Source organism: Hypomesus nipponensis, chromosome 23, assembly GCF_054491055.1.
Source record: "Hypomesus nipponensis isolate SF chromosome 23, ASM5449105v1, whole genome shotgun sequence".
NCBI classification, from domain to species: domain Eukaryota; kingdom Metazoa; phylum Chordata; class Actinopteri; order Osmeriformes; family Osmeridae; genus Hypomesus; species Hypomesus nipponensis.
Genome location: NC_140383.1, coordinates 13,142,580 through 13,165,075, shown reverse-complemented (window position 1 = coordinate 13,165,075; position 22,496 = coordinate 13,142,580). Strand labels below are relative to the sequence as shown.

The 22,496-nt window shown below is 48.5% G+C and overlaps 1 protein-coding gene across 4 annotated transcripts in view; it reads left to right on the top strand.

The window, feature by feature from the left end:
• The window catches only part of LOC146234312 (hyccin 2), a 31,303-nt gene extending 14,672 nt beyond the window's left edge, over window positions 1-16,631 (top strand). For 3 of the 4 annotated variants that reach the window (XM_084688903.1, XM_084688904.1, XM_084688905.1), the window contains 11 exons: window positions 280-356; window positions 1,922-2,023; window positions 4,058-4,237; window positions 4,601-4,681; window positions 6,335-6,450; window positions 6,714-6,809; window positions 6,998-7,114; window positions 7,626-7,713; window positions 8,519-8,675; window positions 9,565-9,705; window positions 12,219-16,631. In XM_084688903.1, coding sequence (XP_084545029.1) covers window positions 306-356; window positions 1,922-2,023; window positions 4,058-4,237; window positions 4,601-4,681; window positions 6,335-6,450; window positions 6,714-6,809; window positions 6,998-7,114; window positions 7,626-7,713; window positions 8,519-8,675; window positions 9,565-9,705; window positions 12,219-13,030 — 1,941 coding nt within the window. In that variant the 5' untranslated portion in view covers window positions 280-305 and the 3' untranslated portion in view covers window positions 13,031-16,631. The remainder of the gene's footprint in view (window positions 1-279; window positions 357-1,921; window positions 2,024-4,057; window positions 4,238-4,600; window positions 4,682-6,334; window positions 6,451-6,713; window positions 6,810-6,997; window positions 7,115-7,625; window positions 7,714-8,518; window positions 8,676-9,564; window positions 9,706-12,218) is intronic. The other variant, XM_084688906.1, reaches the window with a different exon arrangement.
• Window positions 16,632-22,496: the final 5,865 nt, after the last annotated feature.

Sequence of the window (22,496 nt, the reverse complement as noted above, 5' to 3'; positions counted from 1 at the left end):
AAGAAGCGCAGGGTAGGTTCCCTCATGCTGGATCTTCGAGTGACAGCTGGTCCTAGGACACGACTGGTGGACAAGGTCACGGGATAGAAGCCATGCAGCGTCCCTCACCACCAGGCTAGATGGTGCTGGAGGGACAGGGTTCTCTCTGGTAGATCCTGAGAGGTTCATGCGGAGACAGGGCTCCTTCACCTCTGGACTCTTATCACTTTCACTCTTATCTTGTACTCTCTTTTCCTCCTCTCTCTCCACCTCTCTTCCCCTCCCTCTGTCTCTGTCCAGGCAGTTGAGGGGGGATTCTGAGGAAGATGCTGGGCTCAGAGCGTGGCGTGGTCGAGGAATGGCTCTCAGAATTCAAGGTGGGTGCTCTTGTTCTGGCTCGGTCTGCAGGCTTACATGACAGTACCATGGAGAGGAGGGAGAGAGGGAGGGATGGATAAAGGGAGGAGTGGCAGGGAAGGATGGAGTGATGGAGGCAGGAGTGGGATGGAAGGAGGGGGAGGGAGGAGAGGGAGGGAGAGTGATGGCGGGAGGGAGGGTGGTGGCGGGAGGGGTGGAGGGAGAGTGATGAGGGGTGGAGGGAGGGAGGGATGGATGTAGAGGTGGCAGGAGGAGTGGAGGGAGGAGTGATGGAGAGGTGGAGGGAGGGAGAGGAGTGATGGAAAGGGAGGGAGAGGAGTGATAGAGAGGGAGGGAGAGGAGTGATGGAGAGGTGGAGGGAGGGAGAGGAGTGATGGAGAGGAGTGATGGAGAGGGAGGGAGAGGAGTGATGGAGAGGGAGGGAGAGGAGTGATGGAGAGGGAGGGAGAGGAGTGATGGAGAGGGAGGGAGAGGAGTGATGGAGAGGTGGAGGGAGGGAGAGGAGTGATGGAGAGGGAGGGAGAGGAGTGATAGAGAGGGAGGGAGAGGAGTGATGGAGAGGGAGGGAGAGGAGTGATGGAGAGGGAGGGAGAGGAGTGATGGAGAGGGAGGGAGAGGAGTGATGGAGAGGGAGGGAGAGGAGTGATGGAGAGGGAGGGGGAGGAGTGATGGAGAGGTGGAGGGAGGGAGAGGAGTGATGGAGAGGTGGAGGGAGGGAGAGGAGTGATGGAGAGGGAGGGAGAGGAGTGATAGAGAGGGAGGGAGAGGAGTGATGGAGAGGGAGGGAGAGGAGTGATGGAGAGGGAGGGGGAGGAGTGATGGAGAGGTGGAGGGAGGGAGAGGAGTGATGGAGAGGTGGAGGGAGGGAGAGGAGTGATGGAGAGGGAGGGAGAGGAGTGATAGAGAGGGAGGGAGAGGAGTGATGGAGAGGGAGGGAGAGGAGTGATGGAGAGGGAGGGAGAGGAGTGATGGAGAGGGAGGGAGAGGAGTGATGGAGAGGGAGGGAGAGGAGTGATGGAGAGGGAGGGAGAGGAGTGATGGAGAGGGAGGGAGAGGAGTGATGGAGAGGTGGAGGGAGGGAGAGGAGTGATAGAGAGGGAGGGAGAGGAGTGATAGAGAGGGAGGGAGAGGAGGGAGGGAGAGGAGTGATGGAGAGGCAGGGAGAGGAGTGATGGAGAGGGAGGGAGAGGAGTGATGGAGAGGGAGGGAGAGGTGAAGGGAGGGAGGGAGGGAGTGGTATGAGTCAGAGTAAGTCCTTCATGTGAGCACACAGTGTTCTATCCTCACACAGAGACCATGCCCTGGCCTGCTGTTACCTCATACACACAAGCACACTCTCTCACACACTCCACTGCCCTAAAGGGACACTGGCTCATCTGGGGGGGGGGGGGGAGTTTTTTTTATTCATGTTATTTTATAAAGGTGCTACTGTTGTTCATGCGAATTGTATGCGTATGTATTGAAATAATATAAATAATGTGTCAATAACTGTCTATGAATATCGGCAACTGTATGGTTCTCTGTCTCTCCCTTGCCCCCCCCTCCCCCCTACACACACACACAGACCCTACCTGAAGCCCAGATCCCCAGCTATGCAGGCAGCCTTCACCTGAAGAAGAGCCTGGTGCCAGCCATCTACAGGGTCATCCAGGACCCCAACAACGAGGTGACACAGACAGACACAGAGAGAGAGACAGACACAGAGAGAGAGACAGACACAGAGAGAGAGACAGACACAGAGAGAGAGACAGACACAGAGAGAGAGACAGACACAGAGAGAGAGACAGACACAGAGAGACAGACAGACACAGAGAGACAGACAGGCACAAAGAGAAGTGGAGAGAGAGAGAAACAGAGGCCAACAGAGTCCGAGGGAGAAAGAAAGACGGAGAAATGGATAGATGTGGCCTTCCAACCTTCTCGGTTGAGGCCTGTTTTTAGGATATGAAATGGTGACTGCTCTCAAGAGGTGTACAGAGAGCTGGGAGACACACACACACCAGCTGTTAGACGGGCAGGCGAGCTGGCAGTGCCAGGCTGTTGTCCTGGGAGACAGGACGTGTCATCACCCAGAAGCATCTGCAGGTCAGATAAGAGGGGTACAAGATGTTATAGACTAGCCTGGCTCTGCCCTCCTACGTACTTCCGCTCAATTTGGATTTTGCTTCTGTACTAGGTCTGAGAGCTCGGCTCTGAAGTCGGTTTCCAGAAACACATTTTTTGTAGGTCCAATCAGCGAACAGAGGGAGTGGCTGAGAACGATGACGTTAATGTCGTGCACTAGTTTGAGTAGTTCAGTAATGGTGGCGGAGAAAGATGTGAGCGAAGTTATTCTGCGGTTGTGGCAATGCTGCCAAATATCCATAAGTTAAAGCCGGAGCAAGAACATTCCTTGCTGAGTTTTGTGGCCCTCCTCCCCACGGGGTTCGAGAAAAGTTTGATTTTCCAGCTACGGCAGCTAGCTCCGTTACAGTAGTGGTGAAGGAGTTGGCTAAGGCGAACGCTTGCAGTTGGTTATGGCAAATCAGAATGGCTCTGGGCGGATCCAATAGTTTTAAACTTCAACAGAGGACCCGCCTTCAAGGAAGTTAACGTTTGTCAATGGAGAGATCCCAGACCCTCTGTACAAATGAAATGTACGAGGGTCTGGTTAGGACCAGGCTAGTTATAGACAATCGCTAGCCTAAATATCTATATAGGAGACTTACTCGCCATAGTGCCGACACAGAGACACACACACCACAAACACAATCACATGCACACAGTCACACACACTCACAGCCCTGACTATCCCGAAGGACTGATTCCATTAAAGTTAGCTGACGACTGTTGATGACTGGAGGGAATGGTACAAGAAGAGGTGCATGTGTTGCATTCCTGGAGATTGATGATAGATTAGGTGCAGAGACTAACATCCTGCCAAACTCTGTACTGAAAGGTTACTCATTACAGGTAACACACACGGGTACAAAGTCCAGTGCAATGTGTGCAGTCAGTTGAGCTGGCTCCAGCCCAGTGTAAACACATTCTCCAGGTCGGCTCTCTTCTCTAACTCTGCTATCTGTCCTCCTCTCATCCCCCCATCCTTATCTGCCCTTCTCTGTCAGAGAGAGAGAGAGCCAAAACCAGAGAGAATCATGGAGTGTATGCCTTCTTAGTAAGTCAGAGAAAGGGGAGGATGAAGAATGGAGGAGGATGGAGGTGAAGGAGTATGAGACAGCTAGCTGCTGTTTCTCTTCTCTCCTCCCAGACTCCATCCATCATCTGGCTGACTAGATAACCTATCTTCATTCTACCCAACGCTGGCAGACTCGGAGCTAGTAGACAGCCCCAGGCCTCAAGCAGATTCCTGCGCACATACACTCACACGTGAAGTGGCGCTGCTCTGTTAGCAAGTCGGCCCCTGGTTGGCTGTCTTTGTTTGATATTGTTAGATAAACTCCTCTGAGTGATGAGTGATGTGTTGTCTGAGAGCAGAAGTGGGAGCTGGTGGATGCCACAATGGGTTTTACTGTCTAGCAAGGGGTTTTTCTTTTGGTGAAGTCTGACAGTTTCCCTGACAATTTGCTGAGTGTGTGTGTGTGTGTGTCCTATATACGTGTCCTGTGTGTGTTTTCTGTGTGTCCTATATTTGTGTGTATGTCCTATATGTGCATGTCCTACATATATACATGTGTGTGTGTGTGTGTGACCTCCCCAGCTCCTGGAGCCTGTGTGTCACCAGTTGTTTGAGCTGTACCGGAGCTCAGAGGAGCGCTTGCGTCGCTTCACCCTGCAGTTCCTGCCTGAGCTGGTCTGGGTGTACCTGCGCCTCACTTCCAGCAGGGAGCGCCAGAGCAACGGCTGCGTCGAAGCCCTACTGCTGGGCATCTACAACCTGGTGGGTGCTAGGACCAGGGGGTACACAGGGGGAGTTGTAGGACCAGGGGGGCTGTAGGACCGGGGCGGGGAGCGGTGTGTGCTAGGACCAGGGGGGCTCTAGGGGGATTACAAGTGGGGTGGCAGGACCAGAAGTTGTTACCATGGTGACAGTGTCCCGACCCCCTCCCAAAAACAGCTGACCTCCAGAGTTCACCAGACTGTTAAAACCAACTCAGCCAGACAACCTCTAATAACACAGCTCTCTCTCGTTTTTGCTCGCTCTTTCTTGCTCTCTCTCTCCTTCAATTCCTCCACTCTCTCTCGCCCTTCTATTCTCTCCTTTCACTTCTCCCCGTCTCCTCCTCTCTATCGTCCTCTGCAGGAGATAGTGGATAAAGAAGGTAACAGTAAGCTGCTGTCCTTCACCATTCCATCTCTGTCCAAGCCTTCAGTATACCACGAGGTAAGACCCCTGTCTGCGTGCTTATCACTCCCTCGCCACCTCTCCTCTCTGTCATCACTACCCCCATTTTCTCCTTCCCTCTCCGTGTTCCTATCTAGAGTGCTAGATAGGGAGAGGAGGTGATCAGGAGAAGGAGAAAATTGCGGTCCCTTTCAGCCCTCCTAACAAACTTGGATCGATCAGTCAGCATTTTTTGCGCATATGTGAACACTCCAAAAGGACTCAGACCCCTCTGAAACAAACCGTACTCAGACCTCCTCGGCAGGTGGTCTCAGTACAGTTTGCTTTAAGTCCGCATTGTGGTCTGCTTAACATGTGCATTGTAAACACAAAGTTCTCCAGGTTGGCTTCGCCCTTTGCCATTGTATTTTATCCCTCAAGGCTTACCGTAGACAGATCACATGCTATTGACAGGTACGTTCGAAAAAACACAGAGCCATGGCAGTTGGTAACGCTGGTAATACCGGTGGACAAGGAGTTGTTTGGTCTGAGGAAGAAAGTCCTGCACTTTCTTACACCAGATATGTAACGGAGAACACATCAAACGGCAACTGTCTACCACGCACAAAAACATATAAAATGATAAACGTTATCAAATCAGAAAATAATCCAAGTGAAAACTACCCATAGTTCAAAGCAGTAAAGGTCTGAGCTCCAGATAGTGGGAACAGAAGGACTGAGGCCCAATCAGACCTGAAGTGTACCAGAAGAAATTAGTCCTCTTTCAAATGAACTGACGGTGTGAAAGCAAAAAGTAGTCCCTTTTCTGATGGTCCACTTGAAGAGGACTGAGTTTGGTTAGTTTAAAAAGGAGTATATGTGTAAACATCCTAAGTGTTCCATCCATTGAGCTTGTTAGCCTGGTGTGTATTTAGCCTGGTGTTTAGCCACAGAACCAATCAGCTGACATTGATTCTGAAGTGGGGTGGCTTACCACCCTTGGAGAATGGGAGAGAGAGAGTGTGTGTTTGTGTGGCTGTGTGTGTGTGTGTGTGTACAGCAGGCCCAGGTAGTTACTGGTTTATAGAGCCTTCCATCGTATTTGCTGAGTGTGTGTGTGTTTGTGGTGGTGGTGGGATTTATGGATGTAATTACAAGCTTGAGGTGCTCCTCTCTGGGCTGTCAGGTTGATGGAGGCAGGGCTTGGTTGGGGCATGGGGTATTTTCGATGTGTGTGTGTGTGCAGTTTTTATGTGTGTGTGCGCACGTGAGTGCTCCCATGTGTACAGGCCGGAGGGCGTCAGAGCTCCAGTGGACGTCACATGCTGATCTGTGGACACGCTGCATTAGCATCCCCTCCAGACTGTCCTCCTCAGCTACCTGTTCTGTCTCCTCTGCACCTCACTCTCTCTCTCTCTTTCTCTCACCTATCTATCCTCATCTCTCTCTGTCGTCCTCTCTCTGATTCTCTCCATATCTCCCTCTTTCTCCTCTGTCCTCCTCTATCTCTCCCCATCTCCTCTTTCTTTCCTCCTCTTCTCTCTCTCTCCTGCTCTCTCTCTCCCCGCTCTCTTTCCTCCTCCCCCTCTCTCCTCTTGTGTGATGTATTGCTGAATTTTAATCTGAATTCCACTGTCACAGCAGACCTCCTGTGGTGAATGTATCCAGTTTTATCAGAATATTCTAACTGCGTATATTGTGTGTGTCCTCCAGCCCTCCAGCCTGGGCTCCATGGCGTTGACGGAAGGGGCTCTGAGTCACCATGACCTCATCAAGGTGGTCTACAGTGGGCTCCACCCCCAGAGAGAGACCTTCACTGCCCAGAACAGGTGAGGTGTACACACACACACACACACTCCGAGAGGACACACACAAATGCACGTCTTCTCCCCAAACGTCTCAGATACACGAACACTGGTACAGACACACTCTTGTGCACATACACACAACCCCCTTCCCTTTTGATACCTCTTCTCTTTCTCCTACACACGCAGTCACACACATGCTCAGACACCCAGACACAGGCGTGATCCTCTGGGGCCCACTGTGTTAAGGCGCTACTCCTAAGCTGAAGCTGTTGTTGTTGTTTCAGGTTCGAGGTGCTCTGCTTCCTCATGCTGTGCTACAACTCTGCTGTGGTCTACATGCCCCTCTCCTCCTACCAGTCTGTCTGCAGAATGAGCTCACGGTGAGCACACACGCACATAACCTGGAGTAAACATACACTCTCTCCGTATTTCCTCTACTCTCTTCTTTTCTTCCCCTGCCCCGACGTTCCCCAGAAGTCTGTCCTGGTTTATTAACCCACCAGATATAAACTCTCATCCCTGTGTGTGTGTGTGTGTGTGTGTGTGTGTGTGTGTGTGTGCGCTGCAGGTTGTGTGTGTGTGGGTTTCCACGGCAGCAGCAGAAGCTATGGAGAGAGCCGTGTAACCGTGTGCTGCTGGACCCTGACTTTATGGTTCAGATGCTGACGGCCGTCTACCATGCCATGTATGTACCTCTCTCACACACACACACACACCATGTATGTACGTCCCACATACACAGACAGGAGGGAGGGAGAGCGAGACAAAAAGAGAGAGGGGGGAAAGAGAAAGGAAAATGGAGTGAGAGGGAGGGAGAGAGATACCACTCAACAATGCTTTCCTCAGAGAGGAAATGACACACCAGTAGATTAGAACTGTCACTCAGAGAAGAGAGAGCGTAATAGGAACAGATAGAGAGTCGGAGAGAATAAAGAGTGATAGAGAGAAAGAGTAGTTGCTCCATTAGTAATCTAAAAGAGGTCACCTATGTGGATGACTGGAGTCTGTGGACAAGTGAAGGGCAGGTCAACTGCCAGCGCAGGCAGGCAGGCCATGGTGGGGTAGAGTGGCCGTTTTAAGGGCTGTAGTCCAACCTTAAACTGTAGCTCCCAGAGACACTGCCTGGACCGCACCCTGTGGCCACTCTGCTGTCTTGACATGTGCTCGGTAAGGATGTTTATTGTGTGTGTCTGCAGATACAACGGGGAGTGGGAGATGGGCAGGGAATCTCTGGAAGACATCCTGTACAGAGCCCAGCTGGAGCTGTACTCACAGCCTCTCCTGGTGAGACACACACACTCAGACCTGCACACACACACACACACATACAGAGACCTGCACACACACACAGAGACCTGCACACACACACACACAGAGACCTGCACACACACACACAGAGACCTACGCACACACACACAGAGACCTGCACACACACACACAGAGACCTGCGCACACACACACAGAGACCTGCACACACACACACACACACACACAGAGACCTGCACACACACACACACACAGACCTGCACACACACACACAGAGACCTGCACACACACACACACAGAGACCTGCACAAGCGCACACACACTCTCAGACCTGCACACACACACAGAGACTTGAGTACTATATACACACACCAACATACTGTACACAAGCCAACACATGCACAGAACATTATTAAATAAAGTTTATACATTTAACATACTATGTATATGTTTACGTAATCCTGTTGTGTTTCTGTGAGTTTGTGTGTGTTCCTGCTTGCGTGCATTTGCATGTGTGAACTCATGTGAACTGGTCTGTGATATGCAACAACTGTATTTATATGCCGCTGTTTGCAAGGGATTTTGTGCGATATGCTATATTTTTAATATGTGCAATATCTATATTTATTATGTGCAATATTTATATTTTACATGGTTATCTATTTGCCTTGATTTTTATTCACGCCGCACAGGAGTACTGTTTTTAGTTAGAGCACTACTCAGGAGCCAGTAGAACAAGATTTTGTTCATATATGCACTCAGTCTGTACTGTTGAATGACAATAAAAACAATATATTTGTGTGTGTGTGTGTGTGTGTACCAGCTGGGGAACGCCATGAAGAGCTCCCTGCCAGAGAGCGCCCCAGACGAGCCACGCGGCCGCAAGCTCCTCCAGGTGGAGGTCACGCCCACAATAAGCAGGATCTCCATGTCTGCCATCACCACCGCCTCCATTCGGCGGCACCGCTGGAAGAGAGAGGGTGAGAGAGCACCGCCCTGCTGGCCTCCGACACACTGGGGGAAACAGGAACCCTTAAACAGGAACGGGTTGTAGTTTTAGACCTACTCTCTACCTTAGTTTGTAGTTTTAGACCCACTCTTGATCTACTTTAGTTTGTAGTTTAAGGCCTACTCAAAGTACTACTGTCAAGTCAATTGTTTCCAGTGTCTGCTGTTTTTGTGAGCACCAATGATAAACCAACTGAAAATGGCTTATCCTTTACCATGTGTGTTTACACACTATCCGTGCCACAACAGACGGCCAGAGAAGTCCTCGTCTGCCGCCTGCTTGTGGCGAGGTCTGCTCTGTGTTAACCCGCCGCAACACCTGTGCTACACACTCCAATATTGTTACCTGGCAATATTGGAAACCATTTTGGAACCACCATTTAGTCTCTGACTTTCATGCTAGTGGATTGGTCTTATTCTTTGCTCATCCTGTCTCTCTGTGTGAGAGTGTGTCAGTGTGTGTGTGTGGATGTGAGCAAGCTTGTGTGTGTGTGAGTCTGTGTAATAGTGTGCTTGAACTTGGGAGAATGTGTGTGCGAGTGAGCAAGCTTGTCAGTGTGTGTGTTTTATTGTTGACTGTCTGAGGCTAATACAAGTCTTCTGCCGTGCTTCTCTTGCTTCATAGAGCTTCTGGGATCAGGGGTGAAGCTGCCCCTAGAGTCTGATCTGGTATCAGTTTTTCCCATCCCTTTTCTGAGTGGGGGGAGGTGGGAGCTGGGAGTTGGGGATATGCAAGATATGAACTGATCCCAGACCAGAGGGCCTCCTCACCCAGAGGGGGACCCCTAGTGGTCCGTAGGGGACCTGCTTGGCCTTGGCACTAAGCAGCCCGTCTCCTCCTGTTGTGTTGTTGACTCCCAGATTGTTTTGACTACTCAAACGAAGCAGAGCTCAGCATCATCGTCAATCCTAGCCACCGCCACAGCCACACCCCCTGGGACCCGGCAGCCAATCCGGAGAGAGGAGGGCGGGCCCGCAGCATCCTTCCCGTCACACTGGAGGGTAGGGGCCTGGGGAGGACACGGAGGTGCCCCTTACACCTGTGACCCCTCCCCCACTCCTGTGAGAGAGAGAGGGAGGGGGGGGGGTGCCCTATTTCTGTTACTAGCTACTCACTTCCCCCAGAGCACACAGCTCATCCCTCTCAGACACTGTCATCCGTTGCCCACTCTCCCCACCTCCCTTCCCTAAATTGTCCTCCTGTTACCAAGTGCGCCCCTCCTCCCATCAGGCCAGAGAGGGGAGGAGCCTCTTGTTCTGGGGTTGAAGGAAGTGTCCTGGGGGTCATTGCATGGACTATCCATAACCTCATGAGTCCGCTCCGACCTCGCCATGCTTCGCCTTACCCGCGCGCGCGCCCTCCACTCACTGAGCATGCTCACTAGCCTGCTTTTACTCTGGGCTCCACCTACTAACCCCAAGGAGGTTGAACTGTCAGTTCACCAGGGACAGGGTGATCAACAACCGATAATGAGCCTTAGAACTCTCTCTCTGGGTTCCACAGAAGAACCACCTTCTGCCTCCCAGGACTGAGAGTGCTGCTGGGCTGCGGGCATCTCTCTCTTTCTCTGTCTCCTCCCTTCACTCTCCATCCATCAATCTATCTCTCTCTCCCTACGTCCCTAAATCTCTCTGTCCTTCCCTCCATCCATTAGCTGATGTCACGAGCAGGCTCAGTGAGTGAGGGACCAGGGAGCATGCGCATGCAGGGGTACAACCCTCCCAACGGGACAACCAGAATCCTGCAGCGATGGCCGTCTGACGATGGCGAGGTGTGCCGTAGTCAGCTAGTCAGGAAGCGCCGCCCATCTCCAGCAGCGCATCGCCTCTCTGTCTCCACGGCGTTCCAACGTTTTATCAGGAACACTGCATTGTGGGCTTCACGCACGGCGCAACCCTAAACCATCTGGTCCTCTGTCTAAGTTTGTCCTCTTCCTTCTGCCTTAGTCATCTTTCAACTGCCGACGTTTGAGTGCTGTCAGAGCATCTTGTTGGCTCATTCCTGTCTGCCGCTTCCATATCCTGTTGTGTTAATCATGGAACTTCCCCAGGAATGAAATCTAATACCAGGAAGTTGACATCAGAAAACTAAACTGCAACCTTCAGATGCAGAGAACAGATTCTTCTTCTTAATCACATTCTGAGAAACCAGTTTCTTTTTCAAAAATTGTATATCTCGTTCCTGCCTGTGTTACTAGAACAAACTGGACTGGCCCCTCCCCACCTCTGGTTGGAGTGCTATTGATCCAATCAGAGACGGCTGGACTTTATGTTCTTTGCTGAACTCATTCAGATTGGCAGGCTCGCCTATAACTCCCCCGGCATGCAGCCAATCGGATGCAGTTGGCAGGTGATGCGAGGCGACGTGGCTGGAGAGGATGTGTGGCTTCGCCCCCCTGTCATGTGCATGTCTTTCTCTCCTCCTGCTCTCCCCCTCTCTTTCTCCTCTCTTCCTCTCCTACTGGAGGTCTGTCTGCCTGTGGAGCCCTCTGGTGGTCGGTCTTGCTTGCTGCATGATGGAGAGTCTTCTACCTCTTCTCTTCCCGTTCAGTGACATGATTTAACTTTCTGACTTTCAACCTTTTTTATTTATTATATATATATCATTTTTCAGCTAATTCTCTCAATTCTCTCCCTTCCAGCTTTCGGATTTAGATGGAACCTCTAGATTTTACCCTGTGCCTGGATGTGTGTCTGTTGGGATTGAGTGCTGTTGTTTTGTTGAGCACATTGCTCTCAATGTTGAACTGATAAGTTATATTTCAGCATTGCATTTCATGTTAAGCAGCATCTTCTATCTATGTGTAAAACATAGATGGCATGCATGAATTTATACTCCTAGTTTGTGTGTCAGGAACCATTTTTCCAACCAAGGTTATTTCTCTTGTCCTTATTTAGATACATTAAAGTGAGAGACAGAAGTTAGACGAATCTGCCTGTCTACACCCCTGACCTTTTCTGAGTGACTAATCTCACAGAAAGACAGGTGGCCAGACAGATAGTCCCTGTTTTACCCTGACCTATCGCTAAGCTTGTCGATTCAAGCCATCAAGGTTTTATATTAACCCGATCAAAGCCCTTCTGATCAGTTTATGAACATCGTCATAGCCTACATCCGCCTGCAGCCTTCAAGGTTATTAGTCACTCGTTTGTTTGTCAGAACAGGTTGGCCTGCTCTGAGAGTGTAATTAAAACGTAGTGGGGAAGCTATCTTCCCAGGGCACAGTGGGGCCAGTCAGGACAGATGTGATTGGTTGACGGGCAGGTTTGACTCCTGCTACCCAGGGTGCTTTATTTCACTCTCTCTTACTGCTCTTAATGATATTGACAGATAATCCCTCCATGCTTCAGCTAGTGTGTGGAGGTTCAATCTCAACACCTTGTAAGAGGATGACTGTGCATGAGGATGATTACAGAAGAAGAATATTCATCAATCTCTCTGTTTCTGCCTACCTCACCCACATCTCTCTCTGTCACATTTCTCTCCTGTTTTGTCTATGTGTGTATGTGTGTAGGTGTAGATGCGGACGGACTGAGCGGAGGGGAGGAGTCCTTCAACGTGAACGACCCAGACGAGGGCTTCTCCTCGGGGGCATCCAACAGCAGCCAGCCCAGCGGCTCCAAGGCCGGAGGCGGAGCCAGCGTGGGGCCTCGCGGCGGCAGCCAGAAGGGTGGCAGCAGCATCAAGAAGGCTGTCACCGCACGCATGAGTCGGGACAAGGACCGCGAGAAGGAGAGAGAGAGGGAGCGAGAGAAGGAAAGGGAGAGAGAGAAGGAGAGGGAGAGGGAGAAAGAGTGGGAGGCAGAGAGGGAGGCAGAGAGGGATGCGGAAAAACAGCGTGAGCTCTCCTCCCCTGGGCCCCAGGCGGTGCTGCGCAGACACAACCGCCGCCAGCAGTCTCCACCCCTCAGCATCGCCCTGGACGCTATCCAGCTGAGCCCCATCAAGAAGCACCTGAGCTTCCCTGCTGGCACAGCCCTGGTCCGAACCGCAAGCACTTCCTCCTCCAGGTCCTTCGACTGCACCACCCTCAACCTGAACGGCAGCAGCGCCAGCAGTCTTGGGGCCTCGGGGGGGCCTGAGGGGGCCCTGGGAGGGGCCCTGGCGATGCTGAGAGGAGGCGGCGGGAGGGGGCTGGGGTCCGGAGGAGGAGGAGGGAAGGTAGCGGGCTCCAGGGGAGGAACCCATCGTTACTCCACCATCAGCCTGCAGGAGGAGCACCTGGTGAGGCCTGAAGAGAGCCAGGAGCTGCTGTCTCCTGGAGAGCCCCTCACCAAGCAGTCCCGCTCGCCCAGTTTCAACATGCAGATCATATCACAGGTGTAGCATGGGGAGGGGACTCAGGCACGTGCATGTGGACCAAACACATATATACTGTACATACCTACACACACACACACACACACACACTGGTTGCCCTCCAGCCTCCCTACCCCCACCTTTCATCTCTCTATCTGTTTGTGTGACCAGGGGACTGGATGCTCCTCTGAAAAACAAGCATTTCTACCAGAGAAGTGTGTGCGTGTTTGTGTGTGTGTACAGAAATCAAAGCTTGTTTGTTTGTTGTTCAAAGGGGGGGGGGGGGGTGTTCTCAGTCCCCACTCCCCCTTCGCAGTGGAATCAAGTCTTCAGAGAGCAGTCAAGGGTTCTAGAGAGCACAGCAGGGTGGGTCTCTACAGCGAGAGCTCTCCCCTGGTCTTTCACAGCCTCGGTCCGTGTCTGACCATCCTGATCATTCCACCTGTGAAGACCCTGCAGACACACTGCTCCAACAGGAACACTAGACAATGCTTGCTGGGACTGGGACATTCAGAGGTCTATGACTGAAACACAGAGTCTATTTTGTACTGAATCAGCAATAAGAGCAGTGAGACTGATGGAGGGGGGGTGAGTTTTGCTGTCTCTCATACCTGTCACCTCCAGGGCTCACGTGCAATCTGTACCAACTATCTCCTTCTCGTTCGGTCTCTTTATTTAGTGTTCATACGTTTTTTTTAATGATTTATCTACTGAGTCTATGGTTGGATGAAAAATGTCAACCCCAAAGACTAGATGAGAATGTTTTCTTTTGTGAATTGTGACAATTATGGTTTTATTGAAAAATAATCAAGTGGTTCGCTCGATTTTCATCTTTTTTTAGTTCTCAAGCCTTTTTTATTTTGACTGATTTATACAGTGAATACCCAGCTGGAAGTTTTGTGATTAAGTTAACAATTGTTTGTAATTATTGAATTATCTTGATACTGTTGTCAAATCAACAACTGGAATTATGCGATCAGTTGCTGGGTAGATGTCTACTGTGGCGTATATGAGGGTGTCTCCTCTGTGAAGCACAGGAAGTCAGGAACAGGAAGTCGGACCTCCAGGGACTTCCTATCTCCTGCCCCCACGCTGTGCCCTGGCTGCCGTTAGGATGACTGTATGGACCTCTGTCAGAATAACAGAATTACAAAGCTGTGTCTGTGAGATGAGCAAGGCTTATTGTTCTATGGTGTATTTAACCTGGTCATCTAGTGTGTAGAGGCTGTAGCTGTAGCTGTCTTGTGGTTGTGAACTGTACTTTCCTCATGGCTTTTCACCACTGGCCCCTGGAGGCTCCAGGGGGTCACTGCAATGTCAGCTGTCACCAAGATGGTCATCCAGTTGTGTGTGATGTGATGTTTCACAAACATTTGTTTTCTACCTCATTGTGTGTTCACCTGCCACTCAAACAGCTATCTCCCAGTAACATCCTGTAAGGGGTGGGGCTTAATCCACCATCACTTGGAGGACTAGAGCAAGGACCAATAGCATGTATTTCTCACTCTCACACACACTATCTGTCTACACAGCACTGTACCATTGTGTATAAGGTGCGGGGTCAAAGGACTGTTGGTCCATCTCATGGCTCTTGTTCTTGTTGGAGGTGTCAGCCCTCTGACAGGCTAGCCTGGGCTGTTTGTGTCTGATACCCTGGGTCATGCACGTCATTCAGCCTAATTGGAATTACCTAACTTACTACAGAGCTCTGCTTCTCATTTCGTTCCTTGCTTTGGTATGTAAGTGAAATTCTTCTTTTTTTTGCAAGTGCAATTTCCCTTGTGCATGGAGCAGAATTAAGTCTCCTGTGTAGCGAATGCCTGTGTGAGCAGAGCTCTAGCGCCCCCTCTGGTTGAGTGAAGCAACTGTCTTGTCTGCCTGGCTCTGCATGCTAGGACCCCCCCCCCCCCCCTCCCCGCTGGGAGAGCTTGGGAGACAAACCCAGTGTCTGTTCCGGACACATCTTTGCCAAAAGTGCCAAGCGCATTCTCCTTCTAGGAAACACTGTTTATCATGCTTGTGTCTTAATTTTTTTTTGCCTGTTTTATTTTTGGGGATACTAGGCTCTTGTTTTTTCTTAAAAAGGGTGTTAGGTTTGTCTGTCTGCGCAGTCCCAAAACAAGCCTGGGCGTGTGGCATTCTGAAATTAATTATGTAAAGATTTTTTTTTTTTTTACCCCATCATAGTGCTCTCATTGTCACAATCAAACTCACCTGATCTCTATAGGAGCCATCTGGTGTATGTGTGTGTTTGAGATGTCTTAAAACTATTCTAGATCCAAGCTTATGTGGTTATAACTGTACTGTATAGTGTGGATGACTGACTGTTTAGTGTCAAAAGTATGTTAAGACTGTGGACACACACACACACACACACACCCAATGGGAACATTCCTCCTGCTGCTGCTGTTAGAATTTGGATGGAGCCTGTGTGCCTCGTCTTATTGGGGTTGTAAAACTGTTTGTTTTGTGGTTTGTGTTGCATCATTTTCTATGTCCTCGTCAGTGTGAGAGCTCATCCTGCTCCTTCACTCACTGCTGTAGTCAACACACCTGGGTCTCCGCCATGTCGCGCTCTCTGTGGAGCTCCACCTTATGTAGAGAGCTGTCACCATCTGCTGGAATTTGCTGTGTTGAGTGGCGCCCTCGCTGTTTAAACTGGTCAAGTGTCTGTGTCATTAATATGAGTGCCCCCGGACCGTACCAAGTGGCGCATTGGCTCAGTCCAAGTGTATGGGGGAGTATCCCTCAGTGTCTTGTGTAACATTGCATGTTAAAGTGTGGGCTTTGTCCTCATACATTATGAAGCACTTTACCCCCATCCTCATACACTTCTTTCCGTCAAAATGATAAATATATGTGCAAATGTGTATACACTCAAACGCAGGGTCTTGGTCTGTTAGAAGTAGTACTTCTGAGTGACGTCACATCCAACAAATTATTTTATTTTTATGAAAGCCTAAGGGTATAGCTATTTATCACTTTCTTTTCCAAACCAAAAAAAATAAAGAATAAAGATTAGAAGATAGACATGAAGATAGTGGTCTAAAGGTCTCAGGAGTTTTAAGCTGGTCAGCGCCGCAAGTCAAATCTGACATCACCAAATTCCTGAGGTCAGAGTTGATTCTATGCAACATTTTATCTCTTTTTTTTTCATTTTGTATGGCTATTAACCTCTCGGGTTAAAGAGCAGGATTATTCTAGATGAGAGTTTCAGCCTTGTTTATAGTGGCAGGGTCCCCAGTGCCCTAGTAAAGACAGATGGTACACGCTAGTAGCAACAGTACCTAGATCTGACTCTTCCAGACCTGACTGAAAACAAGATGGCTGTCCCTGTTATGTTCAAGTCATCTCCACTGGAAGGGTGTTACCCTAGTGACCGTGACTCAGAGAGACTGGCTCCCAGCTGTTCAGTAACTGGGGAGAGAATCTGTGTAGAAACGATACAGACGAATTATGAATCCAATCTAGAACTAAAGATGTGAAAACACTGTAAATGGAGAGACGACTTATTTTAAATCCTGTAAATACAACCTGTACAAAAGAGTGATAAGACAATATAAAAATGACAACCTGTCTGGTGTAGAGAATTTAATCTGTATATTGTTGAATAAATATTGTGTCGTAAGGGATGTGTGTCTGTGTATGTTGTTAAAAAAAAAAATGTATTTAACCAGCCATAAAAATCATTAAGAACAAATTCTTATTTCCAGTGATGGCCTGGCAAAAAGCACAAGCTTTTTGAGGGGGAGGGGGCTAAGGAAAACAAGTCAGGTTAAAATGCACAACGTCACACAACCCCAGCAATACAGACATATAGGAAAAAGGTATTTAAAAAAAAAAGCAGGTTAAACAAAGCAGGGCATTAGTAACATAGTGAGTCAGAGGTGATCAAATTTTTAAAAGCACAAAGCAAGACAACAACCACAATCAAGACAAAATGACACTGGCAGGTGTGAACAAAGGATACAGGCAGGTGATAAAACAAAGCAGGCAACATAAGTACAACAGTAGGAAAAACTAGGCAGTTGGCAACAGACAAAAAGACAAACCATGGGGATGAATAGACAACAAGATACTCAGGAGAGGGGTTAAAAGGTGAGTTGTGTCCTTGGAGTAGTTGTGTCCTTGGTATAGTTGTCAGTGATAAGTCCACAGTCTTATATTTTGTAAACATGGCATTTCACCCTCTGTTAGTGATAGTACAGTTTTGAAGTGGTTGTCTATTACCATTGATGTGGATAGTGCAACTACTAAACAACCTGCTGCTGATTGTTAAGTCAACATTGTAGACACTACTTGAATAGCCACCCTAAACTACATGTCAATCTTCTAGCAGAAAACTCTTATCACAAGATTGCACGCAACTTTATCTGTAGGTATTGAGTTTGGACTTACAGGTTTCAAGTTGTGTAGGTATCACTGCAGTGGACAGTCACAATTATTTTAAGCTATCTGTGGAATCATCCCCCTTTTACACAGGCTCTACTCATCAAACTTACATTTAGTCATTTAGCAGACGCTCTTATCCAGAGCGACTTACAGTAAGTACAGGGACATTCCCCCCGAGGCAAGTAGGTAGGGTGAAGTGCCTTGCCCAAGGACACAACCTTCTGATTACAAGCCCGACTCCATCACCGCTCAGCCATCATCATCTATTATTGTCCAGTGTGCAGACACCAAGAAAACATTTTCTCCAGGGTCAACCGTCAGTTAATTTTCGTATCGCTAATTAAATCTAATAGATACTGAGCAGTGCTGAGACAACGCTGGCATAGTCATTTGAATTAGCTTGTTTTGAAAATATTTTTTTATCGGTAAGGAAATGCTGATCCTAAAAAATAAAGTTAATATTTTAGTTTCTGTTATCCGCTCGTACGCCTATTCTCTGAGGTAGCCTAGTTTGCGTACACTACGTTGCAGGCAGAAGCTCGGGGAGTTCAGAGCCTACTACAATAGCACTGAGCTGCAGACGGATTCATTATCCCAACGCAGTTTTCCTCTCGGTGCTTAATACCTACTTGGCTACTTTGAATGCGTTCCACATTAGAGGGACGTTGGGTCTGTGTAAGTTTGATTGTTTCAGCAACAATTATGCAGCTGTGATATAACGGTTGCGGTAGGGTGAGTTCAGGTAATGTGGGACATCAGGTAAAGTGGGACAGTTTTGCATTTTGATGATTTAATATGTGCAAAACCGACATCCAATCCCCAGAGCTGATCTTGACTCGTAAATACAACACTTCTAGTCACTATGCAGTGGTTTTTATTTGTTTGACATCATCAGAGTATGCGTGATCTGGCTTGACAAGAGGTCTATACAGAAAAAATGCATCCAAAGTTCAGGGGCATATGACATTATATTTCTCAATGATAAGGCTGGCAAACAAATTTAAATGATGTTACAGTGAGTACTATTGCAGCATATTGAAGGGATTTAACCACTGATTGAAACACACCCAAAAATGTGTAAAATAATGCCTTGTTAGCTGAAAAAAAAACTTTTATGTGACTGTCCTGTGGACAGAATTTTTCAGGTAAAGTGGGAAATCTAGAAATGCTGTTATTATGCTAAAAAAGTGATTTAATTCTCAAATGTTTAATAGCAATGCATCATACTGCACTTAAGTTACCAACTAAATAACAACTTACACTGTCATCAAACCAGTGCTTTCAGACTTGTAAGCGTGATCGCCAATGCTAGTCCAATAAAATGCTAACGCAGCGGGACTAGCTAGCTAGCACATAGACTCCAGATCCCTACGGTTTACATCAGTTACACTTTATGCCTATTGTATAAGTCAAACCTCACAACTAAATGAATCTTGCCTCACCATTGCACCTAGCATTGTTTTATATAAAACAGATTATTATTATATTAGCAGAATAGGCTGACAGACGATGACTGTCCCACTTTACCAAACAAGCTGTCCCACATTACCTGAAAATGCTGCCTGAGTGAGAGAGGGGCTCATGGTATGTTTGAAAGTGTGTAGCTTCTAAAATGTTGGAGCCTCTACCAAAATGTGTCCCACATTACCTGAAATCACCTATATCATGTGAGAGTCACATGTGCCCAAGGTCTAACATATGAGAAAGAGAGAGACTATCACATGATCATTACATGATACAGATGTAATAACACCCTGAATTGTTGCCTTTCCGACTATGATTTAGTAGAATTCAACATGGTATGATTTTGACTTGACCAAATAATTCACTTTTAGTAGGGTGTTTATGTCTTGTGCTAGAGTATAATTCTGTTAATGCCCAATAACGTGATCATATTTAATGATAACTCAATACTTGACCCTTGTTCCCTTGCCTCACGATATCCCTGTCCCTTTATAAACATAAAATAAAAACTTACTTCCAACCACATTTTTAAAACAATTGACTAATATACAAAGAATAAAGAGGCTTTTCAGGTGATGCTTTTTCTTGAAATACTTGAAACGGTTCCTCTCACACTTGGGTTCTGATCATGATCTGATCAACATACATATTAGACATCACAAAAAATCTGAGTGCTCATTCGTCTTGATAAATAATTAACCCAGGTTTTAACCCCAGTCTATCTCTACTAACATTCAGAGCCCATAAACATGTAATTATGCTGATGGCCCCTAAGGTTGGTATCTCTCGAGTCTCTGATCAAAAGGTAACCGTCTTTACAGTGCTGGGGTCACAAAGCGGTTTGGGAACTGAAAGTTAATATAAATGTTTTTCTGTCATGGTCCAACTGATTGCTTAAGTGGCCGAGAGGAAGATCACAGTTGTGCGTCCATGGCAGTATGTGGCAACCAAAGAGTTGAACTCATTGTGGTAGTGGTCCGTATATCAATACGCCTTGTCCGCAGTGTTTAAACTTTTATTGAATTAAAAAAAACAGAAAATAAATCAAATTTCACATTCGTATTTCGTATCCCCATAGAGGCTAAGTGGTTGAAAAATGTTTGCCCTTCCGCTCACGGGAAATCTTTTCCACCTGGCTTAAATCAAGGACACACCACACCTACTGGCAACATTTCCCCGTTCATAATTAACACAATTATAGAAACAAAAAAACAAACAAAACCTAAATACAAGTTCCTCCAACACATTTCACATATTACGATCGTAAATAAAGGGTTCCAAAACTCTGGCCCCTAAACAACCAGTTTTAGAACTGTTTCTTAACATAACTGTCGAGGTGTTCGGACTCATCTGCTGCACAAACGCTACAAACGTTGTTAAATTAAGCAATAAGCCCCAAGAGGCCGTGGTTTACGCTGATTTTAGAACAGGGAAGGGGAGTTGTTAGGCACGATGCGAAGCGGAGTGCCGAAAACCCCCTTACCTGTTCTAAAATCAGCGTAAACCACGGACTCGCGTGGCTTATTGCTTCTCTAAAACTGTTTCTATAAATATTTGATATGGTTTCATCAATAGAAACAATTAGAAACAATAGTTTAATAATAAACCGTCATTCTTCCGCTACTACAAAGTATAGTTCCTACATAAATCGTTACCACGCAACAGCCAGATGGACATCTTTGCCATCTTTTTCAATTTTAAATATTTGATGCGCAGTAATATGGAATGTTAAAGAATGTTATGAGGACAACCTGTGAGGTTATGCTGGATTTTACAACGACATGGAACGCGATATAGCCAATCACAATCAAGGATGGGAACAACTAGTTTTAGAAACAGTTCTAAAACTGGTTGTTCCCATCCTTGATTGTAATTGTGAAACAAGAATAAGACTCCACAACGAAGTCAGAAACATGTCGGCTTATATAGCCGTCCTAATTATACTTAAATCAAAACAGGTGCGCCTCAGAATTCCGGTGACGCAGACCGGTGCACCGTCGCCGTGCGCTCCGTGACAGTACCCCCCACTTGATGAGCATCTCCAGATGCCAGCTCCAACCGCCGGCGCGGACGACCCCGTGGGCGTGGCGCCGGTCGATCAGGACGACGCTGATGAAACTCCAACACCAACAACGGATCCAGAACGTCCACTGCAGCTTCCCAGGACCTCTCCTCTGGGCCATAGCCCACCCAATCCACCAAGTACTGCAGACGCCCCACTCTCCTGCGTGAGTCAATCAACTCCCTGACAATGTATGCCGGGGACCCCTCCACCACGATAGCAGGCGGAGGGTTGTCCGATCCGGAGGGATCAGACACCTGGAGCGGACCTCGAACCATGGGCCTAAGGAGGGAGACATGGAAAGAGGGTGAGATGCGATACTGCGCCGGTAATTGGAGTCTGTACGTCACCCTGTTGATCCTCTTCAGGATCCGGAACGGTCCGATGAACCGGGGGCTCAGCTTTCTGCAGGGAAGCCGTAGCTTTATGTCCCTGGTGGAGAGCCACACTCTCTGTCCAGGATGATAGACGGGTGCCGCCCGGCGATGTCTGTCTGCCTGAGCCTTTTGTCCCTCCTTTGCCCGTTCCAAATGGCGAAGAGTCTCAGTCCAGACGCGACCGCTTCTCTCGAACCACTCGTTGACTGCGGGGACGTTCTCGAGTGCCTCGTTCCAGGGAAACAGGGGGGGTTGGTAACCGAGAACACACTGAAAAGGTGTGAGACCAGAGGACGAGTGCCTCAAGGAGTTTTGGGCGTACTCCGCCCATGGTAGAAACTGACACCAGTCCCCCTGGCGGTCTCCGCAGTAGCTGCGGAGATGACGCCCCAACTCCTGGTTAAGCCTTTCAACCTGCCCATTGGCTTGGGGATGGTTGCCTGAAGTCAGACTCACTGTGACCCCGAGCCTCTCCATGAATGCTCTCCATACCTGAGAGATGAATTGTGGTCCTCGGTCTGACTATGTCTTCCGGTAATCCGTAATGTCGGAACACATGCTTGAACAGCGCCTTCGCTGTCTGGAAAGCAGTGGGGATGCCAGGTAGGGGCACAAGACAACAAGACTTAGAAAACCGGTCCACTATAATCAAGATGGTGGTATTACCTTCGGATATGGGGAGGTCCGTGACAAAGTCCACAGAGAGGTGAAACCAGGGACGTTACGGCACAGGCAGCGGTTCGAGAGTCCCTGTGGGTAGATGGCGTGGTACCTTGGCCTGCGCACACACAGGACATGACGAAACAAACTCCTGTACCTCCCGATGGAGGGACGGCCACCAATAGCGAGAGGACAAGAGCTGTTGGGTCCGAGTGACACCCGGATGGCCCGTAGCGGGAGCAGAATGGGCCCAATTAACGATCTTGGTGCGTACTGACCTGGGGACATAGGTTCTTCATTCATCGTAGATCCTTGACAGCGCATTGGCCTTGATGTTCTTCGACCCTGGGTGATAGGTAATGATGAAGCGAAATAGAGTAAAAAACATTGCCCACCTGGCCTGACGTGGGTTGAGGCGTTGTGCTTTCTTAATGTACTCCAGGTTCCGATGATCCGTATAAACCACGAAGGGCTGTGCCACTCCCTCTAGCCAGTGGCGCCACTCCTCCAAAGCCAGCTTGATGGCCAGTAGCTCCCT